The sequence below is a fragment of the Pseudonaja textilis genome, chromosome 2, assembly GCF_049901715.1.
Source record: "Pseudonaja textilis isolate UNSWEBS1 chromosome 2, rPseTex1.2, whole genome shotgun sequence".
NCBI lineage: Eukaryota > Metazoa > Chordata > Lepidosauria > Squamata > Elapidae > Pseudonaja > Pseudonaja textilis.
In genome coordinates, this window is record NC_141991.1 from 84,402,070 (window position 1) to 84,424,217 (window position 22,148).

General features: G+C 39.2%; 1 protein-coding gene across 1 annotated transcript in view; it reads left to right on the top strand.

Annotated features, from left to right (window-relative positions):
• STK32A (serine/threonine kinase 32A) overlaps positions 1 to 22,148 on the top strand; it is an 82,240-nt gene that overhangs the window by 12,999 nt on the left and 47,093 nt on the right. Inside the window, exons 3-4 of the mRNA XM_026696111.2 lie at positions 10,624 to 10,679; positions 12,643 to 12,794. Of these exons, the coding sequence (XP_026551896.1) occupies positions 10,624 to 10,679; positions 12,643 to 12,794 (208 nt within the window). The remainder of the gene's footprint in view (positions 1 to 10,623; positions 10,680 to 12,642; positions 12,795 to 22,148) is intronic.

A 22,148-nucleotide genomic window follows, 5' to 3' on the forward strand; every position in this document is an offset into this window, starting at 1 on the left:
TAGTCATTTTTGAAATAATACAATTCTTTTCCCCCTCAAAACTGTAGAAGAGAATGTATTTATTTACTTTACTTATATACCTTTATTTTATAAATAACTCAAGGTGGTCAACATAGGTAACACCTTCCTCCTCCTATTTCCCCACAATAACAGTGGTGCAAGTTGGTTGGGTTGGGACAGAGCGACTGGCTCAAGGTCACCCAGCTGGCTTTCATGGCTCATGATCTCCTGGTTTCTAATCTTGTGCCTTACCCACTAGACCAGAGGTCTCCAAACTTGGCAACTTTAAGACTTGTGAACTTCAACTCTCAGAATTCCTCAGCCAGCTATGCTGAAGTCCACAAATCTTAAAGTTGCCAAGTTTGGGGACCCCTGCACTAGACCAAACTGGTTCTAAACTTACATAGAGGTTGAACAGTATATCTTGAGTCATTATTTCTCTTTCAGAACCCTCTTTGGAAAACATTTTGGTCCATTTCAAAAGACTGATAGATTGAAGCAAACAATTTGGTGCAGTCATATAGGAGGGAACAATCTTATTTTATGTGGAATTAAACCTGATGAAGGATTTTTTAGGAATATTCTATCTGGCTGCTTAATTTGATGGCTTCTCACTTGATCACTACTGGGCTAAAACCTCTATTTAGTCAATCTAAGTTAGTTGTCATTGTACAACATTTCAAATCTGAAGGCAAAAGAACCATGAACATAGCCTCTATTTGCAACGCCTGAAAGCAAATATACTTTTTCTGGAATTATAGGTATACCTGTAGGCTCCAAAGTATCTTTCTGCCTTTGAAACCCATCTATTGCACAGCCTTCCAGTAATGTGGAGAGAAGGCCATCAGGTCCTTCTGTCTGAAATTTCTAAGATGTTGCATACCCACACACCTCTTCATATGTATGCAGGGCTTCTAGGTCTCTTTTTCAGGCTTATGGAATTATTTGGTAGGAGAAAAGTAATACCATGAGATAAACCCATATTGTTGGATGCAACAGTAATGAAGAGGGAAAAAAAAACATTTTAAAGGTTACATGTGTAATCAACATTTTTCTGTTTTGCATGATTTGTTACCCCGTAGAACAACAGTATCAAGAGTGACCTCCTGTTTATAAATAGGCAGATCTTTTCCAATGGAAATAACTAAAATATATGAAGGTTCTTCCTAAGAACAAAGCTACTTTTAACAGTTCTACTGACAAGTAATATACTCTTATTATACTGGCAAGTGATCAGTGGAAGCAGCTGTTAGTCATGGGTACTTCATCATAGAAAAATGTGGAGTAATAGATGCTAGCTGCGGTTTCACAAATTCCAAGCCCTAAAACATTTTTGATTTTTGATCCTGCTCTTCACTTTTTAAGAATTCTTGGTACAGATGATTTTACAACAGTCATTCTTTCTTAATTTGATAGATTTTGCCTCACTTTTGTGTTCAGTTTAGTCTTTCCTACACTTAAAAAAATGATATCATGATCCCTTCTACCTCTGCAAACTTTCCTCACTGGACTATCTACCTTAGCTTTACTGCTAGTCCAGAGATCGACAGCATAGGCTTAATTCGTTTAAATTATGGAATTTTGGTCTTTGACAATAATGGCTCATAACAGGTAGCTACCATGGTTGTCAAGCATCATTAATTTATTCTGCAATGTTTCTGCTCAAAAAGCAAACAACTCAACCTAATTTCAATGTGTGGAGGTGATTTCTGGTGAATCTGATAATACAGGACCTTGGCACCTACAGAAAATACCTAATATTATTTATTACTCAAAGGAATAGGCTGCAGAATTCCTCTTTTTGAATACTACAGAATTTTTCATTAATAGCAAGTAATGTGCAAAATCTTTATCAGAAAGAAGCACTCCATAAATAAATTCATCCCAAATTAACTCCTTGGAAGGTTTGCATAGTCATCATAGCTTGATTCTCTTATAAGTCCAGCTAAATAAGAGATGTTACCTCATAAATGATGATTTAGCATCATGATAGCATTCTTTTTGCCACAAGTCTATAGTAAGAAATGTGTCCATTGCTTTTCCAAGCCTTAAGCATATGGCAGATAGCACCAAAGGAGAAGGCGAGTACAATATATGTCACCTGTAGATGAGATGGGCAGCACATAAAATAAACAAATAAATGAGTCATATCCATTCCTCAAGACCTATAGCCTTTGTCCCAAACAATTGCAGACTCAATTCATACTATGTAGGATGATCATCTAATTTGGTCATTTTACTTAGGAAATCCATTTTTGGTTAGTAATATTGATAGCAATCTGTGACTCTTTTTTCTATCCTTTTTAAACATTTGATTTCAGAGTTTTTTGTAATCATTTATACAGCTGTTAGAAAAACAGGAAAACAAAAAGAGGCATAGTGAGTAGCATGTTAGCTGCCAACCTTTTTATATATAATATTAACAAGCCCTGCTTCTTCTTGTTACTATCAGTTCAACTAATATACACTTTGTCAGGCTCTAGTAGCCAAAAATATAGCGCTAATGGATGTTTATATTCAAGTTTCCTGTGGGATTTTCCAACATCTTTCTTCAGTGTTTTAGCATTGCAAGTCTCTTTCAGAAAGCATTTATCCTTTATGTCATTCTTGGTAATAAGGTTACAGCATTAAGAGATCCATTATTTATGTCAGGTAGAACAGTATTATCAGAGGAACATATCTTCTGGAGGTGGAAACTGACAAAGGAAAAGCTTACTCAGAGATTCTAGAATTTAATGATGAAACTTTGTGAACTCTAGTTTTATGATTTGGTCTCTAACCTACTTTAATTAACAGCTTTTCAGGAATATTGCTTTCCTCTATACTAGGAGATATTTGAACTTATTGTGCCCAGTCTCGGAGGGGATGTTCAATCATGAGCTCACTGAGCAATTTAAATCTATCCCCATCAAAGTTGTTATTGCCAAGTAAAATAAGTTATATTTTGTGTTTATCTTATAATCACTTAAATGGCATGTAAGGCACCATTTAAAAAAATCTTAATTTCTTTGGACAGCCCACGTTATTCTTCATTCCTTTAATTTTTATAAAATGGGAGAGAAAATGATTTTCTGAAGACCATTCAAAGATGGATTGCCCAAGATAGACTGGGAATAGTCAGAGCTCCAGATACCTACTGAAAACATTTAGTTTCAATATCCACTAAGTGAAGTTCCCTGATGGGTTTAATTGAATTATTTCCTACCAGTTTTTATGAAGAAAAAATGGGATGCTGCCATTGGCTCTCAATTCTAAACTTAAAGACAAAGAGCATGAGCAAACATGCAGTGATTGTAGATTATTTTTTCAACCATGCCAATTTCTCAAGGAGTGCAGGATGGTATTCTCGGTACTCGCCAGAAAAGTAGGCTTCAGCTTTCAATGAGTTGCTGCCTTAACATTTGGGAAGTTGAAACCACTGTGTTTGCAGAATGTCTAGCCTTTGGGAAAGATTCTCACAATTATGGGAGGTAGACTGATACATATCTCGAGATTATTTTTCAAAACTTAATAAAAAGCTCTAAAAATTGCCTGAAAGAAGAATTAATTTGTTGTCCTTCTTAAATCTAGGTAACAAGAAGATTGATTAAAAGTAAATGATTTCGGGTCATCTCTAGACTAATAAAATAAGAAATACTTCCTTAATGGATTAAATTATTTCCATGCCAGCTGCTTATCTCTAAGTAGCTGTACACAGTTTCAGCGCAGCATAGATAGATAGGTGGGATGACCCATTGGCAAGATGGGGGACATATAGTTGATAATTCAGTTTTAAAGGTCCCGAATGTTCCACCTTATCAGGAGCTCTTAAAATACTTCAGATTTTTGTCTCCATGGTTAATAGTGATTGTATACTCTGTTCACATTGCCAACTTCTATGGGGCTAAAAGTGGTAAAAGATTATTCGGAATGTGGCACACCTTCTATTCATTGGCCTTTGTAATCAGGGAATGGCAATTAAGATGGAAGTCTGTGAATCTCTTGCCAAAAGTAATTTATCTCAATATTAGCAAGTCAAGCTTTTTTCCCCAGCCCAGTTTAATTTTTTTTTGTTTTCTTGTTAATTGAACCCCGTAACAATTAGGCTGATGATATACTTAAAGAAGCAAATTACCTGGTTCCAAGATCAATTAAAGTGTCACTTCAGTAAAATATTGAACATTTTTTTACAAGAGTCCTTTTTACCATCTGCATAGCATTTTGGAATATGATAAGAGGTTGAGGCTGGATTACAATTGTGTCAGAAAAATCAGTTATGTAATTATTGGTTCTAGGAACAAACAGCTGTTGAGATAAAGTGAGCTCTGGATTGTGTGGAATGAAGGTATCTAGGGCTCTAAAAGAAGGAAAGATAGACTAGGATGGGGTCCTCAAACTTGGCAATTTTAAGGCTTGTGGACTTCAACTCCCAGAATTCTCCAGCCAGATAACAGAGAAAGGGAAATAATAAATTTCTGGATGGAGGAGCCATTAAGCCTCTAAATTAGGAGCTGTCATGGGATATCTGAACTCTGAGTGACAGTTTCAAGCCCCAGCTCCCCAACCTCCAGATGCCTTCCTTTCTTGATGCAGTGATAACTTGCTAAAGTCTGGATTGTATGCCTGCTATAAATCAGTGCTCCTTGCAGGAGGTAAAAGCTAATATAGGAGTTCTTGTCATTCTTAACATTTGTCCTATTTGGTTGCGGGGTCCACTTCTTTCAGATTGACATCTCATAGCTCTTAGGGCAAAGCTTGTTAGTGCTTGTTCCAACAAAGGATCTTGGTTTTTTTGCTGGTTTATTGCCAAGTTGGACACTGATGAGGCTAAGAACAAATGACTGGCCCAATATCAGTCACACAATTGATTTAATGGAGAGATAGAACTTACTGGTTTGATCTTACCACTCCTAGTCTAACATCTTAACTACTAGACCGTCCTGAGTCACTAGAAGCCAAGTGAGGAGAAAGGAACTACAGTCCATGGGTTGCTTTCCCTCACGAAGAATCTTTTAACAGCTGCATATTCATGGAATCCTTTTGAGGCACACATATCCCCATCCATCAAGGCATATACATTCTTCCTTCATCAGTTTAGCTAAACTTGCTTTCTTTGTATTATTAGTTGACGATATATGTCATCACATACACATGAGTAGCCACACACATTCTTGTTGGACACCTTGAAAGCTTCTTTCTTGGGTGGTTTAGAAATTTGAGAGGGTGTTCGATGGTTATGTTACATTGCTTAATATTGTTTTTGGCAAACTACTAATTAAGTTTTCCCCCATTTATAGTTTGCTTTCCTCTTCTTGTCTGCTCAGATGTTTGGCAAAAAATACTGAGCAACTGGAAAAACAAAGGGTTCAAGGCCAAAGGGGAAGAGAGCTGAGAAAAGAGGCTGGAGATTTTCCAATCTTGATATAGACTTGTAATTAGATGCATAGTCAGAGCCAGAATGATCATTCCTGTATTTCAGATAAGATTGAGAGAGTTTATAAAAGATTGCCAAAGGTTTGTGGGTGATATATTTATAACCTTGTATTTCCCCTTATAAATTTTTTCAACACTTGAGGGGTGTTTTCCTCTTCTCTTGGTTCATGCAACTTCATATACTTGATGAAGGGACTTTTACATATGTTGTTTTTTATTAGCTTAATTGTATTAATAGTGTTGTCATATGAAACATCTTCTTGAAGATCCTGGATGTTAATATTCACAGTTAAAGGATTACATTTCAGGGACTTTTGGTCAAAACATCTTTGACTTGTAATAATATCCCAATTATCGTAAAAGTAAAGCCTACCAAAACATAGACCATAGAATTTATATCCGATGGGTCACGGTTATTGTATTGCTTTCCAGCTTAGGTTTTCACAAAGCTTAGAAGCAGCATGTTTTGTTCATAAAAGATATAGTGATAATTAGATTCAAATTTGCATTGCATACTTCTCCCCTCCTCATGTATATATTCTTCACAAAGACCAAATACCCCACAGCTGGCATGGAATTTATTTATTGTAGTAATGGGTTGAGTCTATAAAGTAAACCTAAGTAAAATATTTTCCAAAGTACAAATTTCATGTACAAAGAAATATTTAGGATGGTTGTACAATGAAGCTTGTGCAGATCGCTTTATTCCTCTGTACATGAAAATGTCAAAATGAAATTGGCCAGAAAAACCTATTTACATTCCTAATGACTTTTTTCTGAACAAGCAGAATTCCCAACATGGAGCATAAAGTTATGGTGTATCTGTGCCCTTCCAGAGTCCATTATCCATTTGACTCTTTTGCTGTGTGGCTGACAGCGCTACCATGACTATACTAGGAAAAGCAACTACTTTCTACCTAGTAGCCATATTATTCATGAAATTCCAAAATACGCCTGCTTTTCAAAAATATTTAAAGCGTTAGCAAATCTCTTGATCAATCTCCTCGTAGAAATACCTGGATTTCAACATTTTATTTTTTTATGTAAATTCCCTTCTCACCCCATGGGTGGTTGGTATCTTCCTCAATCTCAGGTCCTGTACTAGAGGTTTGGGAGTTTGAGGGTTCTGCCAGTGTCTTTAGCTGCTCCTGGCACTGTACTCTTCTGGAAAGATTGCTCTGAGGTTCTTCCTAGGATCTATTGGAGCCACTCTCCCAGCTTAGGAATTATAGCCCTGAATACTCCTACCACTTTGGCCTTTAGTTTCTCTAGTTCCTCCTTCAGGCCCTGGTACTTCTCCATTTTCTAATACTTTCTGATGTTGGTACTGCTACATCTATTACCATCTATCTTCTGGTCCTTGTCTACTATCACAGCGTCTGATTGATTGGCCAATTCCTGCCTGTCAGTTGTGCCAGTCAGTGTACACTGTTCCTGCTTGCATCTTACAAACTATCTTTATATATGTTGGACTGCCCCTGAGGACTTCTGTCTAGTGTGGTAGAATGCTACACATGCATTCCCCCCCGCAACACTCCTAATGTAGAAGAGCATTGCTATTTACCAAGGAATTTGTGTCTTTCTTCCTACACAGTGTATAGTTTGGATAAGTTATTTATCTAGAACATATTCCTGAATATACAGTGCCACAACTCTTGAAAAGGACAATTGTTTTCCTTTAAACAGTTATCTCTAGAGATTTAGTGTACAGGTAGGAAAACAATGATGGCATTATTTTTCCACAGTATCTACTCAGAGAAGGCACAGCTGCTGATTATGGAAAGTTTAAAAACAAAAGTTGTTTGCTGCAACATACTAGTTCAATCCCTAATTTGCTGGGATTAAGCAAGGTTCTCTTTCACCTAGGTCTTTTCTTAATGGAATTTGTTAAGAGTTGATAATATAATACGAATATAAGTTCTTTGTACTTGATTTTATTTCAGATTCTGTAGTATGATGAAATTTTCCAATTATTAATACATAATTGACACTATTCTTTCTCTAGATCCATTGAAACTGTTCACAATGAAGAATTTGAGCTATACTATATTATATTGCAACAGAACATTTTTTCATATAAAAAAAGATCCCTTCACATAGAAAAGCTCAAAAGAAGAAGGGTTCGGACATTTCTCCGTAATATACAGAGAATTTTTAAAACACTTTTTTCCATTTTTTAAAATTTAAAATAGCTGCAGTGATACAGCCTAGATATTACTTCAATCCCCAGATTTTTTGGTTATAACTTGGAAAAGCTAACCAGGCTCAGTTGTGGTTAGTTCTTCAATGGGATATTACCAGAAAATCTCAAGAGTGAAAGACTGGAAAGTTTTAAAAATAATTGAAAGAAGATACTTTGAATATCCTATACATAGGATGATTTTTGTGTTTATAGCATGACAGCAAATACTTTTAAGATTATGTTTAATTTTTTGCTAGCAAATGCGGAGGCTTAGTCCTGCTCTTTCTTAGTTCTGCTTTTCTGATTTTGATAGTACACAAGGGTGGGAGTACTTGTTTGTATTGCAAATGTTGCTCCTTTTGATGCAATCTTTGTGAGTAACAGAGAAATGGAAACTTATAATGACTAGGCCAGCACAGAGATGAGTGAACATGGAAAATAATTTCAATCTCACTGTTCCCATTGTTAAATGAGAGCTACAACTGGTAGTGGCTGTCTCCACATCTTTTGTGGAAAGAAAACAATTTGGCCGGACAAATCTGAGGGGCTTAGCTATTAGTTATCTGTGCTAACCCAGGTGGGGACTGGAGCATTAGGGTGGGCATGAATTATAAGACCTTGGCTAAGTCCCAGCAACCATTTTCTCTGAAGTTATCACTGGTAGTATTTTGGCAATCATTTCCCCATTTTATGTGTATTCCAAGAAAGTGGCAGTGGAGGAAGTAAAGACCAGTATTTCAAAGGATAGCTATTCTGACAGGCTATTCCCTTGATTTATAGTTTCCAATTCCTTGAGGGTGAAGGATCTGCCTTCTTCTCTGTGCCGGAATCCTGGTTATTGGCTGAGTTCAAGGCATTGAGCCATATTCCAGGTTATTGAGACAACAGAGAAAGAAACTGAGGGTTGTTTTTTTCCTCCATATTGTTAAGTAGATTTTTGTTTGAAGTGTGGAATGGTTGTGAGGCACCAGTGCGTTAGCCAACTTATGATTCTCTTATGATTTACAGCTTGCTTCTCAAAATCTATTTCCCAGTTTTACCCAACACACAGGTGATTTTATCCACCCACATGTGGTGTGACTACAATTTCCAGAATAGTCAACCAGCATGGCAGTTCACAATTCTGGGAAGATTGCGCTGTACAAATCGTAATTGACTTTGTACAATTCCTGTGCAGTCATCTTGTTTATCATCTGATAAAGACTTTAAACTGCATTGCACAGTTGGCATTATTATGCCACATTCAGTGTAACTTTTACCCTTAATTCACTGTCTTTTTGGGAGCTGTTTACAGACCTCTTCACAATTTCTCCTGTTGCTATACAAAGCAATAAGCAGGTTAGATGAATGGTTTACCCAGCTTTTTAATTGATGGGATGGATGAGATGTGAAATGCTGCAATTTCAGACTGTCGCTTGGGCAAAGCCTGACAGCGCTGAGGTCACGTTAATTAAGGCCAATATGTTGATTTAGTCTTTTTAATCACCCTGAAATTTAAATGCTGTTTAGCATATGCCAAGTATGATGAGTGGGCTGGACTCATGCTCTTTCTTTCTTTTTCCTTTCCTTTTCCTTTTTTTCTATCCTTCCTTTCTTCTTTCCTTCCTTCCTTTCTTTTCCTCCCTCCCTCCTCTCTCCCTTCCTTTTCTTTCTTTCTTTCTTTCTTTCTTTCTTTCTTTCTTTCTTTCTTTCTTTCTTTCTTTCTTTCTTTCTTTCTTTCTTTCTTTCTTTCTCTCTCTCTCTCTCTTTCTTTCTTTTCCTTCCTTCCTTCCTTCCTTCCTTCCTTCCTTCCTTCCTTCCTTCCTTCCTTCCTTCCTTCCTTCCTTCCTTCCAGATTTCCCTCTGATCAAAAGGCCTGGAATAGTTTAAAAGCTCAGTGCATTTCCAAAACAAAACAAAATAACCAAACATACCCTCTGAGCTGCTCCTTCTTCTTTTTCTTTGGTGCTTTCAAATATTGACTTCTGGACTAATCCCTGACCATCACAAATGGCAGAATTTCAGGAATGCTTTTCCACAGCCTGTTTATTACATCTGAAAGTGAATGACTAGCCCAAGGTCACCCAGCTGGCTTTGGGTCTAAGTTGGGACTAGAACTCATGACCTCCCTCTTCATTTCTAGCCTAGTACCTTAAACCACTACAACAAACTGGCTCCTGAGTTTAATTGCAAGTAAAACTTTTTTCCAAATTGCTTAATTCTGGCAGATTGAGCAGATGAAATCCCAGGTGCTACATTTTGTTCAAAGCTTCAATTCAAAATAATAAATAGTAAAGACAATGACTATTTTCCCAGTCGATCTACCACAGCTTGCCTCTAAAAATGCAGGCGTATCACTAGAAAGTAGCAAAAAGATCCAGAAAACATTTAATAATTCGCTGCCATTTATTGGTGATAAAGATTGCTGCAGCCCAGGACTTATTGCAACTGACCACATTGCTAGCCCTTCAAAGTTAGCATCACTTCATAGTTTGCATCAGTGGTGGGATTCAATTTTTTTTTACTACTGGTTCTGTGGCATGGCTTGGTAGATGTGGCAGGGGAAGGATACTGTAAAAACTCCAGTCAGAGGTGGCATTTGCTGGTTCTCCGAACTACTGAAAATTTCTGCTACCGGTTCTCCAGAACTGGTCAGAACCTGCTGAATACCACCTCTGGTTTGCATCCTTTCAGCTGATCAAGCTGGGTTTCAGAGAGAAAAAAATCTGATTTATATCTCATCCTTTTTTGAGGTGGATGAAAAATATAAGGAAATATAAGAAACATTTTCATAATTTATACACCCATAACTTAGCTATTTAACTATTAATGAGAAAAGATTAAGTGAGCATTTACTTCATGATAGAGCTATCGTTATAAAATAACATAGGATAATAATATTGTTTCCAATAAATTATGGGAGTAAATAGCTAAGTTTTAGCCATGATGATCCATAAATGGATCTCTGAAATAATAATGTGAACGTTATTGATTTTAATGTTAAATTGCTGAGCTTTTATTTATTATTTATATTTTATTCCTTTCTACAGTTACCTTTGATCATTTTGAAATTCTCAGAGCCATTGGAAAAGGCAGCTTTGGAAAGGTATGTTTTGCAAACTATATACTCTGTTAACTACCTAAAGAAATAGTTTCTTCTTATCAAATAAGCATAAAATATTGTCCAGAGTTACATTCGAAATCTTATTTTCTAAAGGACTTGCAACTGGAGCCTTGTTCTTTGTATACCTAAGATCGTCAGATAATATTACAAGATATCAAATTATTCATATCGATAATCTCATGCTTCTGAATATATTTCTGTGTGTGTGTGTGTCTGTGTGCCTCTGTGTGTGTAATTCTGGTAAATGCAAACCTTCTAGTAGAGCAAATTTGGACATGCTGCATTCTGCTTCATTTTCCTCTTCCGATTCCCATCATGTTGTTTTTGTAGAGAATTTATATGAAAATAATATTTCCATTTTAAGTCTCTTTGTAGCCACTGTACCCATCGATGTGAGCATTCATGAATCTCTTGGCTTGTATTGTTTTGAGAGAATGTATCAGATACTATCTGCAGGACACATCTAAGTCAGTAATGTGACCTCCTGTGGATTCCATCACAAAATGGATCCCTTATCATATCTCCTACATAGTCCCAGGCTGCAAAACAAAGAAAGAGGATGAATATAATTGTGTCTGTTGCTAAAGGTATCAGAAATCCAGCAGTTTAATCTCCTCTGTGGAAAAAGGGAACCTTATTCTGGCTTGCAAGCCATGGAGCCAAGGATTGTTGCCTCATCTAACATAAAACATTATCCAGCCCTTCTCTCTAGTTTTACTGGAGCACAACTTGTTTATTTATTTTAACACATTTATATAGTCAAAACATTAAAAATCACAATTACTAATTCACAACTCAACTTCCCCACCCCCCAACCCCACTCTCTAGTAGCAACAAGAGAATCAGACAAACATTTGATGGACTCTAAATGGGATCCCTAAGCCCATTGACAAAACCATGTCTTCAAAGTCTTGCAGAAAAACAAGATGGAACCAGACATACCTCTGGGGGAATGATGTTCCAGAAGAAGGGGGCCACTACAGACAAGACCCTTTATCTAGGTTCCACCAGATTTACTTCCTTGATAGTTGGGGCTTGCAAGGTGTCCAACTTTCTGGTGGGCTGAGTAGATGTAATTGGGGAGAGATTGTCTATAGTCTTGTATTTTCATTTGTTCTCCATTTCATATCAGAATTGACTAGTGAAAAATGATAGAGATCTTTCCCTGAATACTAAAAAGTACTGTATGCTATCTCAAAGACAAGCAGTTGGACAATGGTGAAGCCTAAGAGATAGGCTCTGACTTCTCCTGGGATAATTCAACTGGGGATCAATTAGAAGGACATCTTTTAAACAATGGAATATTTTCACCTTATTCCTATGCATCATGCAAAGTACAAGCTTCGGTGTTGGCAATTTAGCAGTCATGGTGGAAATATTAATGTAGGAAAACATAATTTTCCCACAATGAGATTAGCTCCATCCCAAAAGGCCCTTAAACCTGGGCTGTGTTATCCATCCTGGGGAACTGGAGGTGTGCTTAGATGGCTCCTTTGTCGAGGTGACTATTATTATCTTCTCTTTGCCTAGGGGTTTGTATATTTCTTTTTATACTATTCATTTCTTAATGTAGACATGTTATATATGTCATTTTTATATTTGTGTTTTTTTTTATTTGATTGTTATGTACTCTCAGGGGAACTGGTGAGATGGCTCTTCATATTTGATTAATAAATAATAAATTCAGCAGTGCCCTGTGGATTGAACCCCTGGCCAATCTAGTCCAGTTTTCTAGTTCTCACTATGGCCAACCAGCTGCATAAGAAAGCCTACTAATTGCTCCACAGATGGTCTTCAGAGGCAATCATATATGTCTTACACCTAAGAATAAAAACTAGGGAAATAAAGTTGTGGCACTTTTACTGGGGACGGATCTGCAATTTCTGTTTTATTCGTTCTACACTTTCCATTTTACGGAACATGATACTTTGCCTTATTCCTTTAGGTATGCATTGTTCAGAAGAAAGATACCAAGAAAATGTATGCAATGAAGTATATGAATAAACAAAAATGTGTGGAACGGAATGAAGTGCGAAATGTCTTCAAAGAGTTACAGATCATGCAGGAACTGGAACACCCTTTCCTTGTGAACTTGTGGTAAGTAACACACATTCCTTATAAGCATCTACCTATCAGAGTACTGCAGCTTTATTTATTTATTTATTTGGATTATTGATGTTATTTTTCTGGGATTATGTTGCCTTGGCTTCTCTGTAAAGCATAGTTTTGTTTCTTTTTTTCTAACTACATGACTATTATTCATTCCTGCTGTTCTTCAGTGTTTATCGGTTTTCTCTTTTTTTTTTGTTAAAATAACCCAGTTTTTTGAGCAGGCTCTGAGAGCAACAAGAGAGTCTTTCCAAAGCTACCTGTGGTTCAAACTAATACTTTAAACAGGACCTTGATAATAGAGCCCCCTCCCCAACCACTTTCATCCACTTCTATTATTAAATTATTGCTAACCTCAGGGTGCAAAATGCTGCATATTTGATTTGTTCTTCTTGTTGTTCAAAAGAAGGAATTGTAATGTTTTCTTCAATGGTGCTGAATCTAGCAAGGAATCTTTTTGGACAGATTAATGTTGCAAAATAAGGCCTGGATTTGGCAAAGAAATGGTCCAGTATTGAAATTTAGCAAAAATTCACATATTTCAGCAGAAGGCTTAATTAGAATCTAAGTTCAGCTTGCTGGTTTTCTATGCTGATGTTGGTAAACTAACAAGCTTCATTACTGATTGAGTAATTTTTATGAACTAATATATGGTCACAGTGACTTATAATGATATTGAACTTATTCATAATGCAATAGAACCAATGATTATCCTGATTGTTATCAATACTGTTAAATCTATTTATGATTAATACTGGATATTCTATGCAAGAAGGATAATATTTGGCATATTTAGTCCCTTGGAGAGGACTCCAGGCTTCAAAGTAACATAGAAATGTTTAAAACTGAAATTAATAAAATAATCTTAAAGACATTAACTGTTTTAATATTTTCAAGTACTGGATCTTGTGAATTTTTTAAAATTTAAAATTGAGAAAAGAAAAAAAAATAGTTCTATTGAATGTTTCAGAAAGTCCAGCATGAAGTGTTATCTTGGGCTTCTTTCCTTCTCTGGCAAACTGTCCACCTTTTATTATTGGACCCAACAACCTTGTTTCAGATGCTTCATAGTCACCTCTAGAGAATGTCACAGGGAAAACCACTGTTTGCACAATTCTGATCTTTGCAGATATAGACAAATCCTGCCATATGGATATCTTTTCCAAAGTTTTCATTGCTGCTCTACCAAATGCTGGTTGGCAATGTATTTCTTGACTACTGCTTCTGTGCTATCAATAGTCAACTTTAAAAGAGAGAAGCTGTCTACCACTTCAGTATCTCCATTGTCAATTCAAAGACTATTCACTGTAACTTTTGGCATTAGTTTGGCCCTCTTTAATTTCAGTCACATTTTTTCCACTCTTGATCTCCATTTGCATTTTCAGCTGAGGATAGAAACTATGTGTATCTACCCCTAAATATTCCACAATTGAAAACTTCTCTCTCATACATCAAAACCTCTTTTATTGAACTCCAGATCCAAGAAACCCATGAAATGGCTTATCTGAAGAACAAAATCTTTGTTAGCACATAGTGTATATTAGATCAATTGTTCTTTGCTGGGAAAAAAAGAAATAGAAGAAAATTGGTTGGCTGGAACACCAGACCCTACAAGGACCACTTAAGCACACAATCTATTCTTGCAATTGGTGGAGGCTTTTCCTTTGATTGACAACATTTGAGTCTCACTGTTGGTCACAGTCTTAAAGGGTTAGGCAGAGGTATACAGACAACAATTAGACATTCCAAATGGCCATTAAGAGCATATTATAGGAATAGCATGGTTTATTTATTTATTTTATTTAATTTATTTATTTTGTTAAATGCTTACAATATAACAGAAACAAGAATAAACATAAGTTTAAGTACAAGAAATAGGAACAAATAATTGGGAACAATAGGACGGGGATGGTAGGCACAATTTTGCGCTTATGCATGCCCCTTATGCCAACATGGTTTCTCCCAGCTTCAGGAATTAATGGAAAACTTGATGTGTAGATCAATCCTTAGAAAGTTCTTCATTATTCAAATTTAAATCCTTATCCTATATTCACCAGGCTTTAGGACAAAGCAAGCTTTGAAATCAGCCTCACACTGTATTTTCTTTCAAGAACTTGCTAGATGTCTGGGCTGATAAGAACACTAATAATACATATTAGACCACTCATTCCCCTTTAAGGAAGTGTTATTTGGTTCTAGGCTAGGGGCCTTGAAACAGAAAGAATGAACTATAGACATTTATAGAACATAACTTTGTTATAGCCCCAGTTTCCTGTTTCAATTATTATATGATTCAGCTTCAGTTTCTAGCTGGCAGAGTGTTGATAAATTAGATGTAGCAAAACCTCTTAGATCTGATGTGTGTGTGTGTGGAATGAAAATGAAACAGATTTCACTGAATTTCAGCAAAGGTATTGCATTCAAACTGACAGCTGAAATGAGAAGGCAAAAGTTAAAGAATCACGTGTTTCAAAAATCATGCTTCATTTGTTTCTAATACATTTACACATAGCTTGTCTTTTTTTACTGCAACATTTTTTTTTCTGAGTATTGGGAATGCTGTTTAGTCTGGACAGTCATATACTGTAAGCTGTCGTTAGTTGATCTTAACAGTTGTAAGAATTTACGCTAGTTAACTAATATGTTGAATGACAACAATGAAGCCCTTGATTAAAAAGAGCAAGAACCATAGTATTTCACAATAAAATGTGATCAAAAACCTCATTAGGTGTCATTGAGGTTGGTTTGAATCCTGATAACCTAACATGGCTTCAGTAATTCAGTATTCAGTAATAACTTTTAAGGGCATTTCTTCATTTTTTAAATCTTGTCTATCAATCTTATATAATGTTTTCTCTGGCTTCTATTTTTCTTAGCCTTGCCAGGCATAATATTTTCTTCTGGTCCATAATGGAAGGGTGTGATTTCTTAAATATGAATGAGCTACAAAGCTTTTCCTTGTGGCTATATTAAAATGTTTTCTTCTGATCCTTTAAGGTGAAGAAATGTAGCCAGGATACTTTCCCCTGTTTTGCCTAAGTAATGAAGCAGGAATGGTGTTGTCTTTATAGTTTTAATGTATTAAGGAAAAGTGATTGGCAGTTTCCTCTGGTTTCATTTGCCTTCCCAACACCACCAGCTGGTGGAAAGAAACTCCTGCCAATTGCTCTCCTTATCATGAATAGGGTAGAGGGAGAACATTTTTTAAAAAAATTTCTTTATTAAACAAATAAACAAACACAAGACAAACAATTCTTACAATAAAAACGTTGAACGTGGTACAGTTTCCCTAACATCAATCATTGTCATTACATCTCTAAATCCAATAGTAATATTACATAATTTTCATATATACACTTTAAATACACATATAATCATTCCTTATTCTTAGGGAGAACATTTTTGATAGATGTCTGGATCAGTGGGTTTAGCAATGTCTCAAACTTTGGTCATTTTTTTATCTAAGTAATTTGGGTGAGTACATTCAAAAGATGTGAAAGAATATTGCTGTTATGGAACAATGTTTAGGCCATGTCCAAAAGGAATGGTCAGGTTTTCTTTGACTGCAGTCGTGCAAAAGCTTTTGGCTTTTTGTTCAGATGACTTTTTGTTTAAGTTGTGCTAGTCTCTGCCAGAGGATTAAAAATAAATTTCATGTATTCTTCAAAGGACAGTCCCTTTCTCAACTGGCAGTCAAAAAAAGGATCACAGTCAATCTGTAGATTCTCAGAACATTAAAGTCCAAATGAATTCACTCATCCTGCTTCCTAGAAGGGACAAAAGGCTTGCTCCAATTGATCATTCTTATAGCTACCGAAAATAAATCACTGTGTTGTAATTACAAAAGTAATAATCAGCAATCACAGCAGATTTGCTTGGTCCCACCTTTGCCATTGGATGTTTAACTTGAATGCTACTATGCAAATAAATGTTGTAGTTAGGAGTATGACCCTTTGAAATCTGGGGAGGCTGGGCTTTGGGAATAGAAATGGACCCTAGCTGCTGTATTGCACTATGAACAGCCAAAATCTCCTTAATGTATGAATCTAGCAACCCTATGGACACATATTCAGGAGTAAACTGGAGTTTACTGAAGATAGCATTGGAATGCCCTAGATAAATAAGAATGACAGCTGGGTACTTTTATATTGTTGGTCAAAGACTCCAGTTGAGAGCCATTTCATACAACTGCCAATCAAATCTTAGATAATCTCAGGAATGTATTTATTTATTTTTCATCTGAAGTGTAACAGAGATAGAGAGAAATAATGGAATTTTAACTATCCTGATTTAGAATCCAATTTTCTTATCTCCCATTTACTTTGGAATAAAAAGTTTTCCATTTTTTTCAAAGGGAGAATGTTCTTCCAAGGCAAATAGCATCTCTGGAAGGTTCATCCAAAGTAGGATTAAAGTGGGGAAGGGAGTTAATGCCTATAATTGTTCTTTACATTTTAAAAGGCATACACATATTTACTAATTACATCCAACTGAGTTTGTTTCTATTTGACATAGGGAATAGATAACCTAAAACAATATTGGAGCCTGTAACTTCAAAGAGTCCAAAACAGATTGAAAAGTACTGATTCTCCACTGAGCCGAAGGGAGAATCCAGGATGGGTAGTCTCTAGTCTCCTAGCTCTGCAGACCGAGTTGAAAACTGAGGACACACCCCGTGGTCCCCAGTTCTTCACTCGGTCTCAGGGTGTTTAAAGAACCCTTTAAGGGCTCTGAATAGTTAAGACTGTAGAAGAATCATCCCCTGGATTGAGTTTTTTTCTCTTCGAGAGGCTTAGAGCAGGTTTGACAGCTAGCCAGCTTACTGTTAGCATTTTTATTTTTTTGACTGTCTTTTTTAAAAAAACAAACAAATTGTGCTGGTGGAATGGTTTTTGGAATTGTGATTGTAAATTTGGTTGGAGATGCCCCTGGGAGCCCATGTGGCCCGGGCTGGGGGGGAGACGGGAGTCAGTGTCTTATTCAACTCACTTTCTCCGGGTCCGTTATTGATCTGTGCTAGCCACGAAAACCGTGAGGCGCTTCTGCCCCTTTTTGGCGTCGGCAGCCATTTCAGATGTTTTGGGACAATTCTGCAATTTGTCTTCAGGATTGTCCCTTGGGGGGTGGTACTTGCCATCTGGATTGAATCCTGACCCCCTGTCCAGTCACCAGAGCCCCATGGCAGCTGTCAGATGCTTGAGACTGCCAAATTGATTGCAGTGCAGCCAGCACTGGCTTGCAAACCTCTGATCTGTCCAGGGCTTATAGTAAGTTTAAAGAGTCAGCCATTTTTTTCCCTTTTTGCTTTGACTCTTGCCTTAAATTGCAGGGCTGTGCTGAGCTCAGCACTTCTGGCTCGTACTAGCCTCCTGAAGTGGTGGACAGCTGCTGTGACCAAAGGAGACAGCTTTAGATCAAATAAATTTTCTTTTTCTTTTTCTTTTGCCCCTTTTTTCCTTTTCTCTCTCACTGTCAGTGACAATTATTTTTGGCGGGCTCAGAATGGCCGCCAGGGGAGCTGGCCAAGAATTATCAGCTCCTCAGCAGAGTAGGGAGAGAGCTGCAAGGGGATCAACTAAGTCCAGGTCTGCTGGGCTGGAGGCAGCAACTAGGATCAGAGCTAGGACCCTCGCCCCTAAAAGACCCTCTAGGGCTGAAGATAGGCAGGCCATGCAAAAACAAAAACCCCTAGATAAGGCGGTGAGAGACTCCAAGATGGCTGAAAACAGGGCCATCTGCTTCCACAAGATGGCAGGCAGCAAGACCAATTGGCAGATAGACAATATTTGACTGCCTGATCTCCTGGTGGCTCAAGTGCTCAAGATTTGCAGGGAAACCTCCAAATCAAAGCAAAAGCCACTCATAATAATTCTGAGCCACCACAAGGATTTTTGATTGGTGCACCTGGAAGCCAAGCCTTCAGCAGAACCAGACCTGCGCCTGAAAAAAAAAGCCACCTTTACCCCTACGGTGGCTGGGTTGCGGCCTGAGGAGACGCACAGGCAAGAGATGCCATCCTTCATGAGACCCTGGATCTCTCAAACAATTAGACAAGAATTTCAGGCTTAAGTCAACCAGCTGCCTGGTTTGGACACCAACAGAGGCGTTCCTCAGGGGCAGGCTTCTGCAGAAGAGCCGATTTACTTCAGAAATCGTTCTGCATCCCCTTTGGAAAGAAGCCAGTCTTATGTTTCCGAGAGGGACCTCCTTCCAGAGAGGATTTTTCAGATGGGGAGTCGGAGGTAGCAGGTCCCCCCTTCCTTAAGGACCTTTTCCAGCTGGCTCTCTTCAAGACTCCGCTGGTTAAGGCTAAGAGCACGGCTCATCTTAAAAAAGGGACAAGGTCACCCGGGATCTTTCCACAGAGGGGAAGCAGAGAAAGCATCTGTGGTGGATGCTGTACCTGTGCCCCAGACGTTTATGAATGTGATTAAAAAGCAGTGGGAGTCCCCTGGGGAGTACGCTTGCCCCAGTGGGTCTGTGTCTACCTTATTTAATGGATGGCTGCGCCAGCTGCAGGGTAGAATCCCACCTGAGAACCTCAGGGTGCATAAGGACTTAAATAAGATAATAGCCACAGCTCAATTGACAGCTAAAAGTCAGCCAAAATTTCTTCCAGAGCCATGGCCTCATCTGTAACAGCACAGGCTCATCTGGCTAAGAAATTGGCAGATAGACACCAGAAACAAATGGAAACTGGCGTTTGCTCCCTTCAAGGGAGAGAGGCTTTTTGGGAAGGCCCTGGATCCCATTTTTGATGGAAACCAGGGACAAGCGAAAGATCCTGCCCTCCCAGGGGAGGCGTTTTGATTACAGGTCTCCACCCTGCTACAGAAAGCCCTCCTTTAAACAGGGGGAAGCTGGGGCAAGGTTTCCCCATCAAAGTAGGCCTGTCATCAGCCCCACGGACTTTTACCAAGCTCCTGGCAGCCGTAGTGGCATACCTCAGATCCTTACCTATAAGGATCCAGTGCTATTTGGACGACATCCTATTAGCATCCTCTTCCAGACCCCAGGCGGAGGAGGATATGATGTTGACAATCAGGATCCTTCGAGAGCATGGGTTCTCGATAAACCTGGACAAATGCCACCTAGTACCATTGAATCGTCTCTTGCATTTGGGGGTTATCATAGACACCTTAACTGGCCAGGTCTTCCTCGCACAGGAGTGTTGAGACAATATAAGGGCCGTCACATCATAGATCCTGTTGCCAGAGAGGTGCCTATCATCTTGCTGTCTCAACTTCTCGGCAAGATGATATCATGCATCGGGATCATCCCAGGGCCTGCTTCCATGCCCAAACCCTTCAGTGGTTCCAGCTCCCCTACCAGAAGGCAGTCAGGGGCGACTCACCAAGGAGGGTTTGCGTCCCCTTGCTAGTTCTTCATTCTCTCCATTGGTGGCAGTCCTGAGCCATGGATCAGGGTTGCTTATACAGGGAGCCCCAGAGGATTACCATCACCACCAACGCCAGTCTGTATGGTTGGGAGGCCCACCTGGGAGTCCAGGTTAGGTGATCACAGGAGGAGCTCGCCCACAACATAAATTGGCCAGAGCTCAGGGCTGCCCGCTTAACTCTCAAGGATCTAAGGCAGGAGGTGATGGGGAGACAGGTTCTTCTCCTCAAAGACAATGTGGCCACCAAGGCCCACATAAACTGGCAGGGGGGCACTTGCTGCAGACCTCTAATGCAGGAGGCGACTCAGTTGTGCAGGTGGGCGGAGAGACACCTGTTGTCCCTGCGAGCAGAAAACATCTTGGGAGTTTCCAATGTGCAAGCAGACTGGTTGAGCAGGGCCACAGTTGACAAGTTGGAATGGCGACTGCATCCCAGTCTGTTCCAGGAGATGACGGAACGGTTCGGTCATCCGATTCTGGATCTCTTTGCATCTCCGGAGAACTCATAGCTCCCGAGGTTCTTTGCACAGTTCCCAGCACTGGGAGCAGAAGGGGTCAACGCTCTCTGGTGCAGGTGGCCCCAAGGGCTATTGTATCCCTTCCCCCCTTCCCCTGATTCCAGGGACAATCAGAAAAGTACTGACAGAGAGGGTGGAGGTTCTGTTGGTAGCCCCTTCCTGGCCCAGGTGTCCATGGTTCGCTGATCTGGTGGGCCTGTCGGTCCCAGACCCTGGAGAATTCCCCTGCACAGGATCTCCCTCAGCCAGGGCTATTCACGTGCAAGGCGTCATTCTTAGTGGCCATTATTTCAGCCAGGAGTATCTCGGAGTTGATGGCCTTATCCATCAGAAAGGACCCGTTTTCCATGCAGACAGGGTGGTTCTGCGGTTGTGCCCTAACTTTCTGTCCAGGGTGAACTCCTTATTCCATCGCTCACAGGAGTTGATTTTGCCTGACTTCTGTCCAGGGCCTACCCATGCACTGGAGAGAAAATGGGGCACCTTGGACATTAGGAGGGCCCTCCGTATTTACATCAAAAGGATCTCCTCTTTTAGGAGGACTGAATTCCTGTTCGTTTCCTTTCAGCCATCAACTTTGGGTTGCAGAATGACACCATCTACCGTGGGTCGCTGGCTTAGAGCCTGTATTGCGAAGGCCTATGAGTTACTGGCTCTTCCTGTGCCCAGGAGAATCACTGCACACTCAACCAGGAGTCCAGCAACCACTGCAGCCTGGGCAATGCAGGCTTCGGTTCTGGACTTTTGTAGAGCTGCGACTTGGTTATCTGTGACCCCATTCATAAGACATTATAAAATTGACTCCTTTGCCTCAGCAGAGGCGTCCTTTGGAAGAAGAGTCCTGCAGGGCGTTCATGTAGAAGTGGGGACCTCCAGCCAATCCAGTTCCCCCCCGTAGGACAGCCGTCAGCCAGCTTTGGTATGTCCCATCCTGGATTCTCCCTTTGGCTCAGTGGAGAAGGGGCGTTGGTCCTACCTGAACATTTCTTCTCAGGGAGCCGAAGGGAGAATCCAGTCCCACCCTGTATTCTGTCTGGTTGGAGTAGGGAAGAAATGTTTTTTTCTCGCAGTATCAAATAGGCTATCTGTTAGAGGACGAGGAGCAGATGAATTTCCTTCAATCTCATTCAGAACTGGGGACCGTTACCAGGGGGTGTGTCCTCAGTTTTCAACTTGGTCTGCAGAGCTATGAGACTAGAGACTACCCATCCTGAATTCTCCCTTCGGCTCCCCGAGAAGAAGCGTTCAAGTAGGACCAACGGCCCATCTCTAAATCTAGCAACCAACCAGTGTGTCAAATCTGGATTGCTTCCTAATTCATATTTAAAACACAGAAGTGGTTTCTTTAAACCTCTCCCCTACCTGTGATCCTTCCTCCCACCCTCCACCTTCAAACCTGTTTCTCCTTAGCAGTTTTTTTCATAT